Source organism: Pelecanus crispus, chromosome 5 (assembly GCF_030463565.1).
Source record: "Pelecanus crispus isolate bPelCri1 chromosome 5, bPelCri1.pri, whole genome shotgun sequence".
In the NCBI taxonomy this organism is placed as follows: domain Eukaryota; kingdom Metazoa; phylum Chordata; class Aves; order Pelecaniformes; family Pelecanidae; genus Pelecanus; species Pelecanus crispus.
This window is the reverse complement of record NC_134647.1, coordinates 79,857,912-79,875,888: the sequence shown is the minus strand read 5'-3', so window position 1 is coordinate 79,875,888 and position 17,977 is coordinate 79,857,912. Positions and strand designations below refer to the sequence as shown.

The following is a 17,977-nucleotide window of genomic DNA, read 5'->3' as shown; positions in this document are numbered from 1 at the left end:
GTGCAAAGTGCCAGGAAATAATTGAGATTGGATGGAAATGTGGCCACCTTTAGCCATGTACCTGTAACAGTCCTTGGCTGTGTTTTAAGTAAATAATACTTTGCCAGAAGGCTACAAAGAGAGGTGATATGAAATTCTGCATTATCAGAACTGAAGGAGATGATCTAGCATGACAGATTTTGGACCACTTCCAAACTGTGTCTAAAAAGTAAAATTCAAGCTGTTTTTAAAAAAAAAAAAACCACAAACAACAAAAACACCCCCAAACACCCACCAAAAACAACCCAGAGTTAAAAAAAAAAAACCACTTGATCACCTTAAAGATGAATTAATTAATAACAATTGAGGTAAGCCAGGAAAGCTAGAACACATATGATGCAACTTTAGGTATATATGTAGAAACCTGTGTGATCCTCCTCTCAGCTATTTTGATATTCCATTGATACACGTACTTCACTGGAGTTGTTGCAGATACGAACTGGAGAAAGAACCCACTGCCAGTAGGCAACAGAAATAACTGTGGGACTTCTGTTTGGTTTACCACCAAACTCATACAGTAGATTATTCAGCACAATTAAAAATTATTCTAATTTAACATGATAAATTCAGCTAGGATGGTTGACACAAGAGCTTGATACAGTGAGCTGCCTTTGGAGAGTGCCAAACACTCAAATGGAAGTAACCCCTTGCATGCACAAACAACAGATTATTGTGAGAAATTCCCATTAAAATGTGTTCACAAGTTTCATAGGTACTATATATTGTGGTAGGTCAAGTCCTCTTTAAATTTACCCTGAAAAAGATCATATTTTGATGTTTTACTTCCTTAAACTTGGATATTTTCCAGGTTTTGGTACGCTAGGTTAATATTTGCCTGAAAAAAATGTAAAATAACATGTAACATCAAGGGTAGCTTGTTACATCTGTAAGCACAGTCTGCTTTTAGTTTAATGGCCCTGAAGTAGAAATCCTTTGTGAAATATAATAAACTTGCGTGGCATTTATTAAAAACACTAAAATAACTGTACTGACTGGAAATTGTTTTCCCCTTTCTAAACTCCTGGCTCTCCAGGTTTTCCATTGGGTATGTAAGTAGGATTGAGGGCTTTTGCTGGAGGTTGATAATATTGTATTGCTAAATAGTTTTGTATTTTAAAGACCTGTTCACAAAAACTCAGTATGGCAGGAATATCTTAAAATAGGACCTGGGCTGGAAACAATGTGACTAAAATTTGAACAAATGGTTCTGGAAAGCACATACTTAGGGTGAGTTCTTTGTAGGTCAGGAAGAGCATCTGTATTTGAAAAGAGTTCTGTTGACTTGATTTGCTTTTATATTCCAGGGATCTCTGACAGGGTTGTTACTATTTGGAAATCCTAAAGAATTTATACTGGAAGCTTCCCTGCGTCGCTTCAACTATGTTTTGTTGCAGCATATACTGAAGTCTTCAAATTTTTTTGAAGATTTTTTCAGATTTTTTTTTTTTTTAAATTTCTTTTTACCATCCACTTCACTATCTAACTGTAAATGTAAATTCAGGTTTCTTTCTGTCATTGGGCAGGAGCCAAAAAAAAATGTCTTAGACGAGTAAACAGAGGACATACTACTAAATGAAGGTTTGTCGCTATGAAGTTAGTGCAAATTTACAGCAAACCATTACTGTCTGTTAACTTTTGCGTGCTATTGGGAAACGAGGCTGAAGTATCTGCGTCACGTTGTGTGGAATCGGTCACCTTTTCTTTTAAAAGAAAGTCCATTGGCATAGCTAATTACGCTGTTCTAAGCTTACGCTCTTCCTTATTTACAGACTAACGTGCTTGCGTAGGCTGTGCCTGGAGGGATGTTTGAGTCCTTACTTGCGCGATGGGAAGTTCGGTGTACGCAGAGATTCTTGTAGGACCAGAGGCCTTGTGTTTAGAATAGAAAGGCATAGGCTGGTACGATCACGGACGGTTCATCGGTCACACTTCTCCTTTAATGGATGTAGGTTGTATAAGAAATCGGTCTTGGCCAACAACAAACTGTCCAGGAAGACTTGCTATTACTGAACTTGCTTACCTAGGCAGTTTCCCCCCTGTGTATTTTGGGATTTGCGCTAGCCACAGGAGTTCTTCCACTAAGTTCAGAGTTGCATAAGGGTTATTTAAGCATGTTTGCTTCATCTCGGGAGATGTCTGACCTCTGGCAATCAGAGCGTGCTCAGTGTGGTAGACCATGCTGGAGAGGATTTTTAACAAACCAGTAATCATGAACGTTAACAATTTAGTTGGTCTGGATTCCTTAAATGTTTTTCTTGTTGTGTTGTTAGGTCGAATTCAAGTGCAATATGTGTCTCATTACGTTCATTCGAGAAGTGAAAAATCCATTTAACCACCAGAAGAAATTCTAGGTTTCTCTGCTGTATTTGTAATTCATGGGTATCTGTAACTTGATCAGCCTGTTTTTTTAAGATAATTTGTGTCAGTACAATGGATGAAATTAGTCCGTACGCAAAGACCTATAGCCCTGTTTGTTGGCTAAGAATCTAGCTCTCCTAAGAAAATGCAGGTATTGCATTTGCATGCTATAGTCCGTTCCATTTACAGTAGCTTTGCCTACCACTGAGGTACAGTGAGATGTTTTTGGAATGATGGTAACAATTTGTACAGTAGCTCGGGGTTTGTTTTGCTTTTTTTTTTTTTTTTTTAAGATCTCTATTCAGTCAAAAGCATCTTTCAAAAACTTATATGCAGTTCACATAAAAGTGGTAGTTCCTTGCAGAAGGTCAGCAAAACACACAGCTATGAATGTAAAAGACTTGCATACCATTACAGCCGAACGCTGTTATCTAGATTGGAGGGGATACTTTAAAAGTTCTCCTCCCCCACGGTCAGGGGAAAGGTGCTCTTGAAAAACGGACTCTCAACTTGTGTGCTGTTGCTCTGCCTTCAGCTGATGGAAATGCTCTAATACTTGCTATCGTTCTGTAAGACGTGGTAGTGGAATGGTTAACCGTTAATTCTGGAACCAGTGCCAGTCAGCCTTAAATGGGTACCCAGCCCTTGGAGTTGGGAATCAAAGGCGAGAGGCATGTGGCACTAGTCCTTCAGCTACGTTAGTGTGGTAGGTCACAGGGGTTTGGAGTGGAGGGGGGGATTTTTGGCCTTGCTTGACTGTGTTTTGATACTTTGATAGGCTTTTGGACTCCAGTCCTCATCAAGCCTCTTCTATGACTCTTCCTACACCCAGTAACTTAATCTCTTCACCAGTAACTTAATCTCTTCACCATGTTGGGCATGGTTTCATGAAAGAGCCCTTGCAGTGAAGGTCTGCCTTTGTGGCACGGTTTGCTCCTGCAGGCTTTTCTTCTCGTAAAGCTTGGGAGGAGTTGGCGGAAGACCTTCACTGTACAAAAAGCACAAATGATTTACCCCTTGTTGAAAATGATTGTCCGCTTTGAACCACATTTGTATGGATAAATACCACCCTGTTATGGTTCACAGAAGCAAAACGGAGGTGAAAAGCGATTCTTTACCACGTTGTTTTTATCTGTTGCCTTCCCGTAAAAGCTACTATGCTCATTTGTGTTTGTCTAGGAGAAGCCTTAGTTTTCTCTGAGAAAAGCAGAGAGAAGAGGAGAATTTATCTCACAATTTCCCTGGGCTCCCAGCACGTTTAAATAGTCTTGGCAGCAGGATGCCTCTTCTGGCATTATTCCACCAAAAATCTGCTGTCTAGTAATCTGTTGTAATTCAGTCTGCTTGAAATTGCAGGGAGGATGGTTGAAAGAAGCGCTAAATGTATGCCACCTGCTCCCACGGTTAGGTGCTGGGAGTACTCAATATGAAGATGAAAATGCTATAGAGAGCAGCGTTCACGGAAAGAATAGGATTGGTGGGCGAGCATTCCCAGTTCTTTTTTAAATAATGCATGTGTTGCATATTTACATCAGTGTGTCAGTGAAAGGGAACCTGTGAGCTTTGGCTCATAGCCAGAGCTAAGAAAAAAAATCCCTAATGCACTGGGGGAAAATGTTGCGCTTCAGTCTGCTCTCCAGCTGGAGGCCCCCCTCTCTCTCCCTCTCTCTTTTTAAAAATGTATTTTCTTTTAAGAGAGGGTGTACTCTGACTCTTTCGTCAATGTAGAACACGTTCCCTGCAACGAACCTTGGGTATCTTAGGCTTTTGGAACTCTTCAGCAACAGTAAAGATGGGCTGGAGTTCCCAGCCCTTGGAGAATGTAAGGAAGTCCGAAGAACTTCCCTCCACTGCGTGCTTATGAATGAGGACGTGACAACTCTCTAGAGAAGATCCTGCGCCTTACCTTGTTAGCAGCGCCGCTTGCACGAGGAGGACTAGTGAGCCAGAGTGGTCCCGCGTGGAAACTGTACTCAAAGAACAGATGAAGACTGAAATTTTCCAGAAAATCTTATTATAGTAGTTGTGTAGTGGTGATGGAGGTGTCTCCAAGTAGATCGCATGCTTTTTGTGCTAAGGGGCAGCAAAACTTTTTTCCCCTTACGAAGACAACACCTTGGACATGCAGATTTAATGACCATTAGAAGTAAGCCCTTTAAGGTTGAAAATTTATTGTGGCAAACTTTTTTTTAGTGCAACAGAAATACTAAACAATTATGTCAGAAATACTGAACAACTACGTATGGCCAGGTTAGCCTGTCTTGATGCATTTGGAACGTTCTTAATTGGATGGGTTCAAAGCTGGGGGGTGTGTGGGAAGAATCTGAATTTAAAATGGCATTTTAAGCAGGAGGAAGAATATTAGAGCAGGGCATTTGGGTCCAGCTCTGTTTTTTTTGGATAGAGTTAGAATTCTTATTGGGAAGAGGAAGTAAGAGAAGGGACTTTGTAGGTGTGTCATTATTAGCTTGGTGTACAGACAGAACACTTTGTTCTGTGCAGCCTAAAACAATCACGTTATCTCACCGAATGCTGGATTTTGCAAACACAATCCAGAGAGCGAAGCCAAGCCAGCCTGCTCAAGGCAGCACCTGCATTCCAGTGGCTGGTGCAGACCATGTGATGGAAGTTATAACCCAGGTAAAATGTTAACCACTAAACTTGGCACAGTTGAAGCTTTTAATCTTTTATTGCAGTTTTCTAGGGAGAGGCAAGTTACAGACAACAGCCCAGAAAAACTGAAGAAGGAGTTAGAGGAAGAACTGCAGCTAAGTAGTGAAGACCTGCGTAGCCATGCCTGGTACCACGGACGTATTCCTCGGCAGGTACATGGTCTTTGCATTGCCAAATGTGCTTTGAGCTTTTATAGGCAAGCAGAATTGCACTAAAGTACTATACATAACTCTGATATCCGCATTAATTTAGTAGAAACATAATGCTTATTCATGTGAAAGCTATGGTATTTATCACGGCTTGGCATAAAAGGAGGGTGAGGAAGGATTCAGGGCAGACGCTGGTGGAAAATACAGATATTTCAATATTTGTGTGCACTGAATAAAGGCAGAAATGGAGCTTAAGCTTTATATGAGCATACTATCCCCACGTATTGTTCAGACACACCAACATTAATTTGGTTCAGTATTCTTAACCGAAGTTAAAATGTTGTTTTATTTTCTTTCTTGCGCTTGGAGTTTGGGGGAGGGAGGGAAAAAAAACCGCACAACAAAATCTGTGCAACAATTGAATTTTGATCCTTACAATCGTAGTTAAAACCGTGTTAGAGCTGTCATTGGATCAGAGCTTAGGTTCCCAGAGCACCTGGAGCTCCCTCCGGCGCGTACCCGGCTCCCACCAGCGCCGCGAGCTGCCTGCTGCCCGTCACCTAAATAAGGAGAGCGGCACAGCAGCCACGTCCGCTGCACTTAACATTAACTCTTAGAGGCGTAGTTTGTCACATGAAAGGATTAACTCAAAACAGAAAAACAGGATTTTTCTGATGCTTCCTAGTACTATGCAGTATTCACAAAGAATGAAAAATGAAAGCTTCTGTCACTGAAGGTAATAATGAAAGGACAATTTCGGGGGTCCTGTAGTAATGGCTTCTAAACTTCAGTGTGACCGTCTAGTCAGATGCTTTAAACTCTAAAAATCCTGAGTCTTTGCTTTCCCTTCAGGCCTTATTTTCTATTAGCAAACTAGAAGAGACATATATGCAAAAATGGGTCATGCTTCTGGCTGCTGGGCGTTTTCCAAGAAGCCCCTCCAGATCTCTGCTGTGGGATGAGCTCCTAATTTTAGAATTGGAGACATCATTCTCCTACCACCCTTCATGCTTTGCTTTGTATTTCTGGCTTTGTCTGTCCTCCCAGAGCAGCCAAATTAAGCCCTATGTTTGAGAATATTTAGTTGTGATGTGTTGTTTGACAACTTGTTTTCTGATTCTGAAAGTTTGTTGTTTTTTTTTTTTTTTCTTTTGTATAATTCTTTTTCCTCAAAGGTGGCAGAAGGCCTAGTTCAGAGAGATGGAGATTTTCTGATTAGGGATTCTCTCTCCAGTCCTGGGAACTTTGTTCTTACCTGTCAGTGGAAAAATAGCTCTCAGCATTTTAAAATCAACAGAACAGTTCTAAGACTCAATGAAGCCTACTGCCGTGTTCAATATCAGTTTGAACTTGAAAGTTTCGACAGTATCCCCGGCTTAGTAAGATACTATGTTGGGAATCGCACACCGATATCAAAGCAGAGCGGAGCAATTATTTTTCAGCCTATCAACAGGACTGTGCCTCTCAGGTGTCTAGAAGAAAAGTATGGTGTAACTCCAGTCCGACAAAAAGAGCCAAGTATCCCTGAAAGAAAAACAGAAGCTGCAAAAAGGCTGAGTCTTGGTATATCCAGCATGCAATCCCCGGAGCAGAGCATACCCAGAGGAAATCTTTTGAGGTACTTTAATTTTGCTGTACTTGTGGAGGGAAATGAGGTAACTCTACCAGCTCCCGCTGCAGGTGATGTGAATTTTCACTGATTTAGATGGAAGGCGAGGCGAGAGGGCTCGCTGATTTTTAGCAAAGGATTTTTTTAGGGCCTGATTTTTTGAAACTTCCTGACGTTGTTAAGAAGATGCCAACTACTTTGTGGTTATGGGGCTTGATCTTTAGAAAATTTAAGCTACGTTAAGGAGGTAAAACAAGCAGGGATGGATGAAGCCATGGTGTAAGCAGCAAGGCTGCACACATTCTTCACTCATCGTGAGACCCCGAGCATGGCCCAGGCTTATGGGGAGGCTCTCACCCCTGATATTTGCCTTACAATAGCGACAAAATAGTGCTTCCTGAATGCCGTTTGATTAGCCTAGCAAAAAAAAGTCATTCTAGCAGACTGGTAAATGAGCGCAATAATCAGATTTTGAAAATATCTTTGGAAAAACAAGATGCCCGTCTGCAGTTCCAAAGGGATTAGTTGCTTAAAGATGGTGACGGCTTTGGCTCTGGTTCTCCATTTGCAAGTTGGTGCACGTTGGCGAGGGGGAAGGGATAACTCATTTGGAATCCACAGAGCGGGAGCAAATGTAGACTCTGGAAGCACAACAGCAGTGCAACTTGTTCTTCAGTGACTTGGCAAATCCTGAGCAGTGTAAGACAAAGGATTAAAATAAAATCTTGCTGCTGCTCCAGAGAAGTCTTTCTTTCCATATTTGACTTCCGCAATAGAAATACCAAGCGTGGGATAATGGATCCTAATTTCAGTGTCCCAATCAAATGTTCCATTAAAAAGTCTCAACATTCAAAGAAACACCCTCACAAACGCTGCAGGGTCACGCGTTATTACAGCCCATTTCATTGCTACCACAACAGCATGAAGTACCTTTTATTCTCATAAGCTGCCCAGGTGGAAAGCTAATGATCCTTGCCCTGGTTATGATACATTCTGGCAATTAGTTACGTATGTTAAGAGTGTTGGATATATTGACATGTTTTTGTTTGCATTTTTGTTTACCCTAGAAACAAAGAAAAAAGCGGTAGCCAGCCAGCTAGCTTGGATCATGTTCTGGAGAAAAGATTCCCTCTAAAGGCTCACCAGTCAGAGAGCTATCTGCTGATAGGTACGTCTCGTAACTAAATGTTTCACACTTAGAATCTGTGTGTGCCCAGGTGGTCCGTTGCACTTCAGACCACGGGGAGGCTGCTGAGTGTTCCGAGTACTGTACATACAGTTATATTTAATGGCCAGTGCAAGCTGTGTTAGCGACATGCTTGCTCCGTAATTCCTTGGGACAGCTTTTTATGTACAGTGCGCCGGCTAGTTGAGTACCTTGGCACACAACTCGGCAGGCTTCCACACCAAAAACATGACAGCTACAGTTGGCGTTCATATCCCTTCTGACAGTATTACCTTTCCTCACCTCTGCTTTACAAGCCCAAGTTTCACTCATGCCATTCTGACAGAAGTCTATTAAGTAGAAGCGGCGTTTCATGGAAATCCTGGTAACGGCTTTTTCTCAGGGTAAAGTATGCAGATGTGGTAGTGTTCCTCACCGGGGAAAAAAGCACCACCATGGCTTTTGTATTTGCTTCTGTCCTTCTGTCTCTCTCAATCTCTCTCTCCCTCCCATCCCTTCTGTTTTTCATTCCTTTCAACACCTTTGCTGCTGTCTGGTTCCACGGCCACTGTCACTGTCTTACCCCAGTGACACAGGGTGTACCGACACTTGGTCAGTTGTTGATCCTGGCTTTTTCTCTCTCGGATTCTTCAGAGGTTTAAGCAATTGTTTCCAAACTAACAAGACTGTGTGAGGAAGCTTGCAATGATGCATCTGTTCCCCTGTGGACAAATTCTCGTGTTTGACTTCCAGGGCTGCCGGTCATTTTGAATACGGTAGCTGTTAAAATTTATAGTGCCTGTTGTGGAAAGCCTTCTCGAGACAAAGCTAATATTCAGTATTTGTCTAGTGAGACTGTATTTTGACGGACAGGGTGTGTGCCTGTGTTTAACAGTGGGATGAACAGACATTCATAAAACAAGTTTCTGTCCATCTGTAATGGCATCGATTATCTTGATCCAATCCATGGCTGCGAAAACTTTTCTTTTTGTACTAAAACAGTTAATCTGAAGAGTACTGCTGTGCATTTTGTCAGGGGGTCCTCCGAGCAGGTTCTGGTGCCACACTGCTTACGAGCAGTGACGAGCTGTGATTTGCAGGTTTAGTTGGCTGCGTAAATTGAGAGCCAGCTGGAAACAAGTATAGCCCACATGATGCAACCGGCCACTTTGCTGCAGACACCAGCAAACGCACTCAGAACTGCAGACTGGGAATGTCCGACGTAGGGTTCGGTCCTATATTGGATGCCGAGGTTTGCGTGTGCAGTGAGTACAGGCTGAGGCATAAATACCCAGAAGGATATGGCTGTGTTTCGCCAGCTCTTCAAATCAGCTACTGTTTAGCAAAAAGATTAGCATCCCTGAAATTCATTCCTTCTGTACCTTATCGCAGGTTCAGGCTTGACTTTGGGAAGCTTTTCTTTCATCTCAAACTTGTCATTCTCAGAAGTGACTCATCTTTTATGTGGTGTGGCTGGAAGTTTCTGTTTTTATAGCCTAGATCAGGTTACAAAGAAACCTCCTATTCCAAGCCATGGAGACTATCCAGCTCTGACAGTATAGCCTATGTATGCAGCAGGGACTGGGATTATTGTCAGCATTACCACAGAATAATATTATGGTGCAGCTGTTCTGTGTATCTGGGATTTTGGGAGGATCAGCAAGTGAATGGAATTTGCTGGCTAGCTCATTCCTCAAAATACAATTTCATATACATTTTTGTCAGCAAATAATTGACGTAATCTGACAATGTTTTCCTCGGGAAATAGCATTGAGATGAACCCTGGGACGGGCATCAGGAATTGTATGTTTTGGCCTTCTAAATTACCGTTTTCCCCCGCAGGTTCAAGACACCCGTCTCGATTACCTGAAGCAGATGCAGACTCCTGCCCAAGCCCTCCTGCATTTAGGACAGGCAGCGAACCTTCTCTAAGCCCCGCGGTTGTTCAGAAAGTCACCTCCGAGTCACAAGTAGGGGAAGCTCTTCGAGGGTCGGACAGTCAGCTCTGTCCGAAGCCTCCACCTAAACCCAGCAAAGCAGCCCTGATGAAGCCCCCGGATTCTCCTTTGGCTTCCCACGGTTCAGAAGGACACTACTGTGAACTAAGCCCTGCCAGAGAGCCTGCAGCCGCAAAACAACGTCTCTGCCCGAAAAACAGCTACGTGGAACATCTGACCCAAAAGGAGAGGGGAGCGCACTCGTTCAGGAACTCTGGAACAAACTATATGATCCTGGAAGATGACACTACAGTGAACTCTGCAGAGCCTGTAGAAGCTTCAGCTGAGATGGCTGAAGAAGGCAGCATCTTTTCTGCACCTGTTTTTGAGACGGTGTCTAGTTTTAAACCGAATGATTTTGAATCCAAACTACTTCCTCCTGAAAACAAGCCATTGGAACGATCAATGTTAAGAAGAGTTAAGGAGCTTTTCACCAACAACAATCCAAAGGTTATTGCACAGCATATTCTTAGAATGGACTGCAAGGTAAAAAAAAAAAATTAATTTTCTTGTATTTTATTTTATATTGTGCAAGTTTAGACTTTTTAAAGAACTGATTTGAAAAGATTAATGGGTACATTTGCAGCTAATGTAATAAATATATTGACTTGCTTGCAGGAATTTTTAGGGTAAGTTTGGGTTTGTTTTGGGTTGGTTCCCCCCCCCCCCATTTGAAGAACAAGAACATTAACAAACCCTTTGGACTAAAGGTCTCCTGCCATCCTTGACTTTAGACTCAAATTCTCAGTGTTCCGTTATCTTTTTAATCTCTGATGGTTGCCGTGTATCTCTGGCTCAGCCTTTCTTCTGTACTGGAGGAAGAGCCATCTACGCTGTAACCATTGTGGAGAGAACTACTCGTGACAGGAAACGGCTAGTTAGCTTGCAAGGGCAAACAGTAGACAGATGTTACCTGGTTTGTTACTGCTGGCTGTAATACAAGATGTCCGGTGGAACTTCTAAAGCTGGCTGCTCTTCTAGTCTTTGTCTGAGTCTCTGTCTTACAGCTGGATACGTGGTGTGGGAAAATAGCTGTCAGGACGTCTGCATTGCTCTCCTGCGAGAGAACTGTATTGCTAGTGGGAATGTTTAGAAAGATATAAAAACACAAAGACCTATTTTTCACAACGTAGCCTTTGTTCAGCTGGCAGGGCTTGGAGAACAGCTATAGGATCAGAAACACGGAAAGACAGGATTAGTCATCTCCTTATGAGATGATGATGGCGTGTAATAAAAGAAATGCAACCGCGGTTGCATCTGCACCACTTTGCTGGGACGGCCGAGCGCTGTACCTGCCACGGAGCAGCTCCAGGAGCCCAGGGTCACGGGCTTGGGTGGTTTTTGGTTGGTCGGGTTTTTTAAGAGCAGCTTGAGAAGCAACACACGTGCCTACTTAGTGGGCAACTCCACTGCCAACAAGAAAGGAAGTGGGAATGGTGGTGGCTTCGGAGGAAACGCATCCGTGGCGCGCTCCTCGTGCTGCTGCGGCCTGGGAAGGGGGCAGCTCGCCGGCGCAGCGGTGGGCTGTGCGCGCGTGAGTGCCTGCAGCAGCAAACACGGCTTCTCTCCTCGGGAGCAGCGCTGGCTGCTGCTCAGGGAGCCTTCGTGCGGGCATGGCGACTCAGAAAAAGGCAGCTCCACGTGGGTTTTTCAGAAGTGATAGACTGTGGCTTCTTTACTATGGTTCCAAGAGCGGTAATGGCATTCTCTTAACGTTTTAGTTCCAAAATTCACCTTTTCCTCCTTCGACCTAATAACAATAACCTGATTGTCTTTTAATATATTGTTAGAGTATGTTGCTTGAAGGCATAGGATATGCATGCCTTGGAGAAGTAGTAAGGGGTTTTTTTTGTGTGTGTGTGTGTGTATATATATATATATAGCATTCAATTAGCTCATTATTAGTCTCCTTATTTTAAATCCTGTAAACTTTGGAATGGGGCCAAGGAAACTGGCCTGCTGGAAGCGTGGGAGCCTGTACAATTAATTAAGACTCACTGAAGAGTTTTACAGGAACAGATTTTTTGGATTTTGGAGCAGGAACAGTAACTAGCTGGGACACGTAGAGCAGTCTATTCTGTCTTCATCTTGCGATGCTGCGAGCCAGTGACTGTCGTTCCTTGGGAACTGGTTGCGTACCGCTGCCCTGGGAGGAACTGCGTGATGCAATGAGACTGGCACCTGAACTGGGCCCGAGTAAATGCTTTGTACCGAGGTCTGCGATAAGGCTGCGGTTCGCAGGTCTTCTCGTGGCATCAGTAGCTCAGTTTGCCTTTTGAATAATGACATGTCTAATGATGAAAGAAGCACCCATATGGTAAGCGGTGGAGTGAACGTCTGCCGCTTGCATGCCTGAGAGGGCGTTTGGTGCCGAGGGAGCAGCACTCGCTGTGTCTCCAGGGGCTTCCTATCACGCCTGCGTCTCTGGAAGCGAAACAGGTTTCTCTAGTGCTGGATTTTGTTCCAGTGAGGCTGCTTGTGTGGCCTGGGTTGCCGTCGTCTTTTCGTAACCAAGCAAGCCTGCTGATGGGCGTATCAGAGAACAGCAGGCAGATCGGTTTGTAAATGTGTCGCCATACAGGTCTTAAACCAGCAGGTAACCTCACATTAGCTAATTAATGTGGTTTTGCTTGTAATTAGCATATATAATTGTTATTGCTAATACTGTATGTTTAAAAAGCAAAGACAAATTGGTGAGGGTGTCAGCTTTCACATAGGCGCTCACCATTGTGTCCTCCTTAAAGTCCTTTTACTAATTAATCCGTACGAGGACCCTGTGGTAGTAGGACCCAAAAACACTCTGAGCAGCCGTCTTTTTAGAAACGAAGGCGGCGAAGCACGTGTGTACGTCTTTAAGGCCAAAGAGCAGTGCCACCCCGACAAGGGTCAGGCCAAGAGAGCACCGCCTTTCCTGGAGCTTGCAGCTGAATCTTTCTGGAAGTGGCGGACAGACGTTTGATAAAGCATTTTGGTCACACCTTTTATATGTTTTCTGATGGCTGAATCATGAAAAAAAAAATATTTCATTGGTCTCTTTGTGTAAGGCACTGAATGTGCATATGTTAATTAAGTTTTTCTTAGATGACTATTTGAATGTTGCACGCTGTGCACCTAGCTCTGTGTGCCCTGCGCTAACCTGGAGGACGTCTACGTGGATAGGGTTTGTTTGGTTTGGTTTGGGTTTTTTTTGTTTTTTTTTTTTTAAGTAAGCTCGTTTAAAAACTCACGCACAAATTTTTGCACTTGCCAGGTGGCGAGGATACTAGAAGTTTCTGAAGAGATGAGGAGGATTATGGGAGTGAACTCTGGTCTTGAACTGATTACCTTGCCTTACGGACATCAACTGCGCCTTGACCTAATTGAAAGGTAAATGTTCCTGTTACTTCTTTCCAGGGCAGACAGCCAGAAGATTGGATCGTTGCTACATTGTACTCTACGTATCCTCAAAGAATGCTCTCCTGCATGTTTTCTGAATTCATGTGTACAGAAGATAATTTAGTGAGATGGCACAGAACTTCTTTTTGCATGAGAAAAATTCCTTCAGGTCATGGGGCAGCTCATGTAATACCTGGGAAATAATACAGGGAATTCTATGTAATACAGGGAAAGGGGAATTGTATCGAAAGCAGGGTCCTTAAAACACGCTCAGCTCTCCTTTAAGAGCTCAGGTAAACTGAAATTCAGGGGAACTGTAACCTGGTGAGCATCTCGGCGTGTGTGGAAGAGACCGAAGGTGGTAGCCTTCTGCAGCTGGGGAAGAGGCTAGAGGATCTAGTAAAGGGAAAAAATGATCAGCAAAGCTTTCTGTAAAACCTCTGCACAAGTTAAGGGGCGATAATTAGGGCCTTCTGGCCCTGGTCTAGCTTTTCTGCTTCTCCGATTCAGATTGCAGTAGTTTGGTTCCTGAAATTTAGGGGGAAGGTCCCAGGATTTGAGTGTGGAGGACAAAGGGAACTGGGGCAATTTTCCAGGAAGTGTTCATTCATTCATTGCTTGAGCAGAATTTTGTATAGTAGTAGTACCTTAGGAAAACGTATTAAAATTATTAAAAAACAAATTCAAAGCCATTGTATACATTATTCCATATGATGGCATTACTGCTCTTGACACAAAGATGTTGGTAAGGGTAAGTTAAGTTTGCTGGGCACACCAAGATATGGAAATATACCTCTGAATTGATCTTCTCTGAACACATGTACAGCTTAATGTACTATTAATTTAATGATTTGTACCCAGTAGTATAAATTGTTTCACTTACAGGCACAGTACCATGGCGATAGGAATAGCTGTGGATGTCTTGGGTTGCACAGAAAACCTGGAAGACAGAGCAGCAACGTTAAACAGGATCATCCAGGTCGCAGTGGAGCTGAAGGACTCTCTGGGGGATTTGTACGCGTTTTCCGCCATTATGAAAGCACTGGAAATGCCACAGGTTAGAAATCTCGTTATGTTCCAAAACACGGAGTTGGTTGATGGTTTATTGAATTGAATTAAAATATGATTTCTTCAAGACTAGGGAGCTCATCAGAGCAGAAGCTTTGCCACTAGCAGCGTGCTTTTCCTGTGAATTGCTACGGAGTCAGTAATGGTTGTTCTCTGGTTGAACAGGTCACCCGGTTAGAACAAACCTGGACCTCTCTAAGGCATCGTTACACCCAGACTGCCATTATGTACGAAAAACAGCTGAAGCCGTTCAGCAAAGCTTTGCATGAAGGACAGCAGGAGTGGAACAGTGAGTATGAGCGACACTGGCTTCTCCTCAGCCTTGTAACTCTCCCACTGCTGCTTTCCTGTGCGGGGAGATGAGGCAGCCGCCGTTCCGATGGCTGCACACCCTACGTAACTGACTACGTGCGGCTGTATAACGCAGTGTAAGAAAATTAAATAGAAGGGAGCAGTCTGCCAGCCAGACGTCGGTGCGTGCACGTACCCACACAGAATGCAGCATTCCAGCCAAAGCCACACTCCCTCTTTGCAGAGCAGAAACCGAAATGCTCCGCATCATCTTGCCTCAAAGACAGGAAAAAAACCTCCTTCTTCCTCAGAGGAGAGTTCCTTCTGGCAGATTTTGCTTTTTATTTGCTTTGCCTGTTGGAATCAGAGGACGAATCCTCAAATACAAAGACTGGGTTAGTCGGGTAATTCCTCTGATCACATCAGGTGCTCCTGCATCAAGATTCTTTGCAGCTCCAAAGGGGTGCGAGGGGGAGGTGGGAAACTTTTTAGCCTCACAGAATTTATTGGAATGGATTTTAAATGTGTTAAAAATCTCTGTGCCACTGTCTAACAATTCAGCAGAGCCTTCTCCTGTAGCAAATACAGCTTTCCCACACTAATTTGCCTTGGCCGTCTCACCCAACCAGTTCACTGGAAACTGGGAGGACGGGTGTATGTGAGGTAAGGTGCCGATTTGAAAGAAGGAAGACAAAGAGTAGTTTCCAACTTTGAAAAGGAACACTGCAGCTACACTGCCTTCTTCAGCAGGTTTTATAATGTGCGATGATACGATTCGTTTGTTACTCTCTATCCCAGAGACCGCCGGTGCTCCACAGAACAACGTAACGGTGCCGCTGCTGATGCCTCTCGTTACCTTGATGGAACGCCAAGCTGTCGTATTTGAAGGCATGGACCTGTGGGAGAGCACTGACCAAAGCTGCGAAATAATGCTCAGGCACTTGGCCACAGCTCGTCAGATAGCGCAGAACGCGGAAATGTACAGCGCGACTGCGGAACGGATGCTGCAAGGTAGGCAGCGCTGGTAGGGGAAACTGCTGCACGTGAAGGGAACGCCTGGGCTAGCTCTGAAGAGTAAGGTCTGGTGCTTAAGCACCACTAAAAGTTAGCGCAAGAAATTCTTCTCTTTCATGGGAGCTGAGAGATAATAGCATATGTCCTGCGGGAAACTCAGTCTGAGGACAACATCAATATTGTTTAAAAGCAGACAGTAAATTATTCATCGCTGCAGTTCTCCAGTAAGCAAGAGAGGATACGGTTTTGCTAAACATACTCAAAGTTCTCATGACTTAATAGGCTGACCCTTCTAGCAACTGAACAGAAGTACAGTAAGGACCGAGGATAACTTCCTGTCTAATGTATGATTTAAAATTCCTACTCCGATTTTTGCAAATAGACCACCACCCATCACAGTTGAGATTCTTTACAGCGGCGCAAGATGCAACACTGAGATCTTGCCCGCTTGCAGCCAGAAAGCGGCACCATGTCCATAATGTGACTTTGGATTTTAAACTTGCAGTGAGAAAGTTGAGGGAGGGGAGAGACACGTATTTCTGCAGGAAGCACGTACACATCAGTAATTGTATTTAAGGTCAGGCTACAATGACAACCCTGGAGCATTAGAACTGAGCGAAGGAGGGCCTGTCCCAGCGGCCCTAGAGCCGCTTGTGCGCTACTCGAATGTCGCAGACGGACGGGGTTTTTACTGTTTTACTCGCTTGTTAAAATCATTGTGCAAAAGGAACCCAGCACACTAAAGCTTATCTTATTTGGAGGGAATACAGTTCAAAAGCCCTTTCTTCTGAATAATAAACTTGCCTGATGGTGATGTTGTGGGCTTCTTTTTACTCACTAGGTTTCCAGCCAGACGAAGAGATGAGCGAAATCTTCAAGACAGAATTTCAAATGAGATTGCTCTGGGGCAGCAAAGGAGCACAAGTTAATCAAAATGAAAGATATGAGAAATTCAGCCAGATTTTAACTGCACTTTCCCGAAAGCTGGAACCTCCTCCAGTGAAGCAGGCGGAACAATTAAGTATATGAGACTGTAAACACTATTGAAATGATACACTTGAAATAACCTTAGCTTTCCTTTGGCAATTTTGATACTGCACAGACTTCTTGCGTTTCACAAGATATTTAGAACTTTTAACTGCACAATGCACACTTGTTTTAAAACTACTGATTTCCAAACAAATTATTTATTTACTGTGTCACCAAGTCATTTAATGATCCCTTCAAACAGTTCGCTCATCCCTGTAAGACAGTCTTACAGCTTTCTGTATCTCCCCAGAGTTGTAATGTTTTGATACTGCCTAGGAGTAAGGGCATTGGCATCTTAATATTAAAATGAAGCAACCAGTGTAAATAAAATGATAGATTAAGTGACATTGCAGAAAATTCATTGTATAATACTCCTTTAATGACTATAAACCACTGTACATAGAATTGTGAATTAAAGTGTACTTTATGCAAAATAACTTGCATATTTGCAGGTTGCAGAAATGATCTTTTAGCTGTGACCACAACAAAAGGCTCAACTATCACTGCCCTGTGAAAGTAGAAAATTAGTTGTGTATGTATTGGGACAACTTACGGTTGGTTCTTTTTTTTTTTTTTAAGACAACATCTGTAGTAGTTTGGCTTTCGCTGGAACCTGCACAACAGCTATGCTGCCAGGAATGAATGATGACATGGCAAGGACAAACAATCCAGATAATTAAAATGCTTTCAGATATGAGTAAATGTGGGTGTATGTATATATTAAACTTGCTTCATTTACTGAGGTGAATCATGTTGGTAAGTAGTTGGGGGTTTTGGTTTTCTCCTTTGGATGAAGGCAAAGCATAAGCTGTTCACACTTTCAGTAGGAAATCGGCGTGCATGGTGTTTATATAAAGGGTGCTTCAGCAGCAGATTCCACTTTGTCACATACAGAATTGGTGTATCAGCATTATTCTCACAAGCTGTATAAATATTTAGGCAAGAACTATGGTTGGAGCCGCATGTGCTCGTTGTCAGTAAGCCTGTTTCTGGAGTGAGATGTTACTTTACAGCATTTGAAAGTATTTGAGGGGAATAAGCTAAGAACAAAACTGACACCAAAACGGGGTGATCCGTTCCCCCCAGCTACGGTGACAGCAGAGGTTCTACCACCAGAACAAGAGCTTACAGACCTCACGCTGAAAAGTCTCCCTGTTGGTCTTAACAGAAGACAAATGGGGAAGCTAATTACTCAGACCATGAAAAGATT

The 17,977-nt window shown here is 43.3% G+C and overlaps 1 protein-coding gene across 1 annotated transcript in view; it reads left to right on the top strand.

Annotated features, from left to right (window-relative positions):
• The window catches only part of BCAR3 (BCAR3 adaptor protein, NSP family member), a 76,917-nt gene extending 60,150 nt beyond the window's left edge, over nt 1-16,767 (top strand). Inside the window, 9 exon segments of the mRNA XM_075710556.1 lie at nt 5,094-5,222; nt 6,395-6,837; nt 7,896-7,996; nt 9,836-10,476; nt 13,241-13,356; nt 14,251-14,422; nt 14,599-14,722; nt 15,523-15,735; nt 16,580-16,767. Coding sequence (XP_075566671.1) covers nt 5,094-5,222; nt 6,395-6,837; nt 7,896-7,996; nt 9,836-10,476; nt 13,241-13,356; nt 14,251-14,422; nt 14,599-14,722; nt 15,523-15,735; nt 16,580-16,767 — 2,127 coding nt within the window.
• Nucleotides 16,768-17,977: the final 1,210 nt, after the last annotated feature.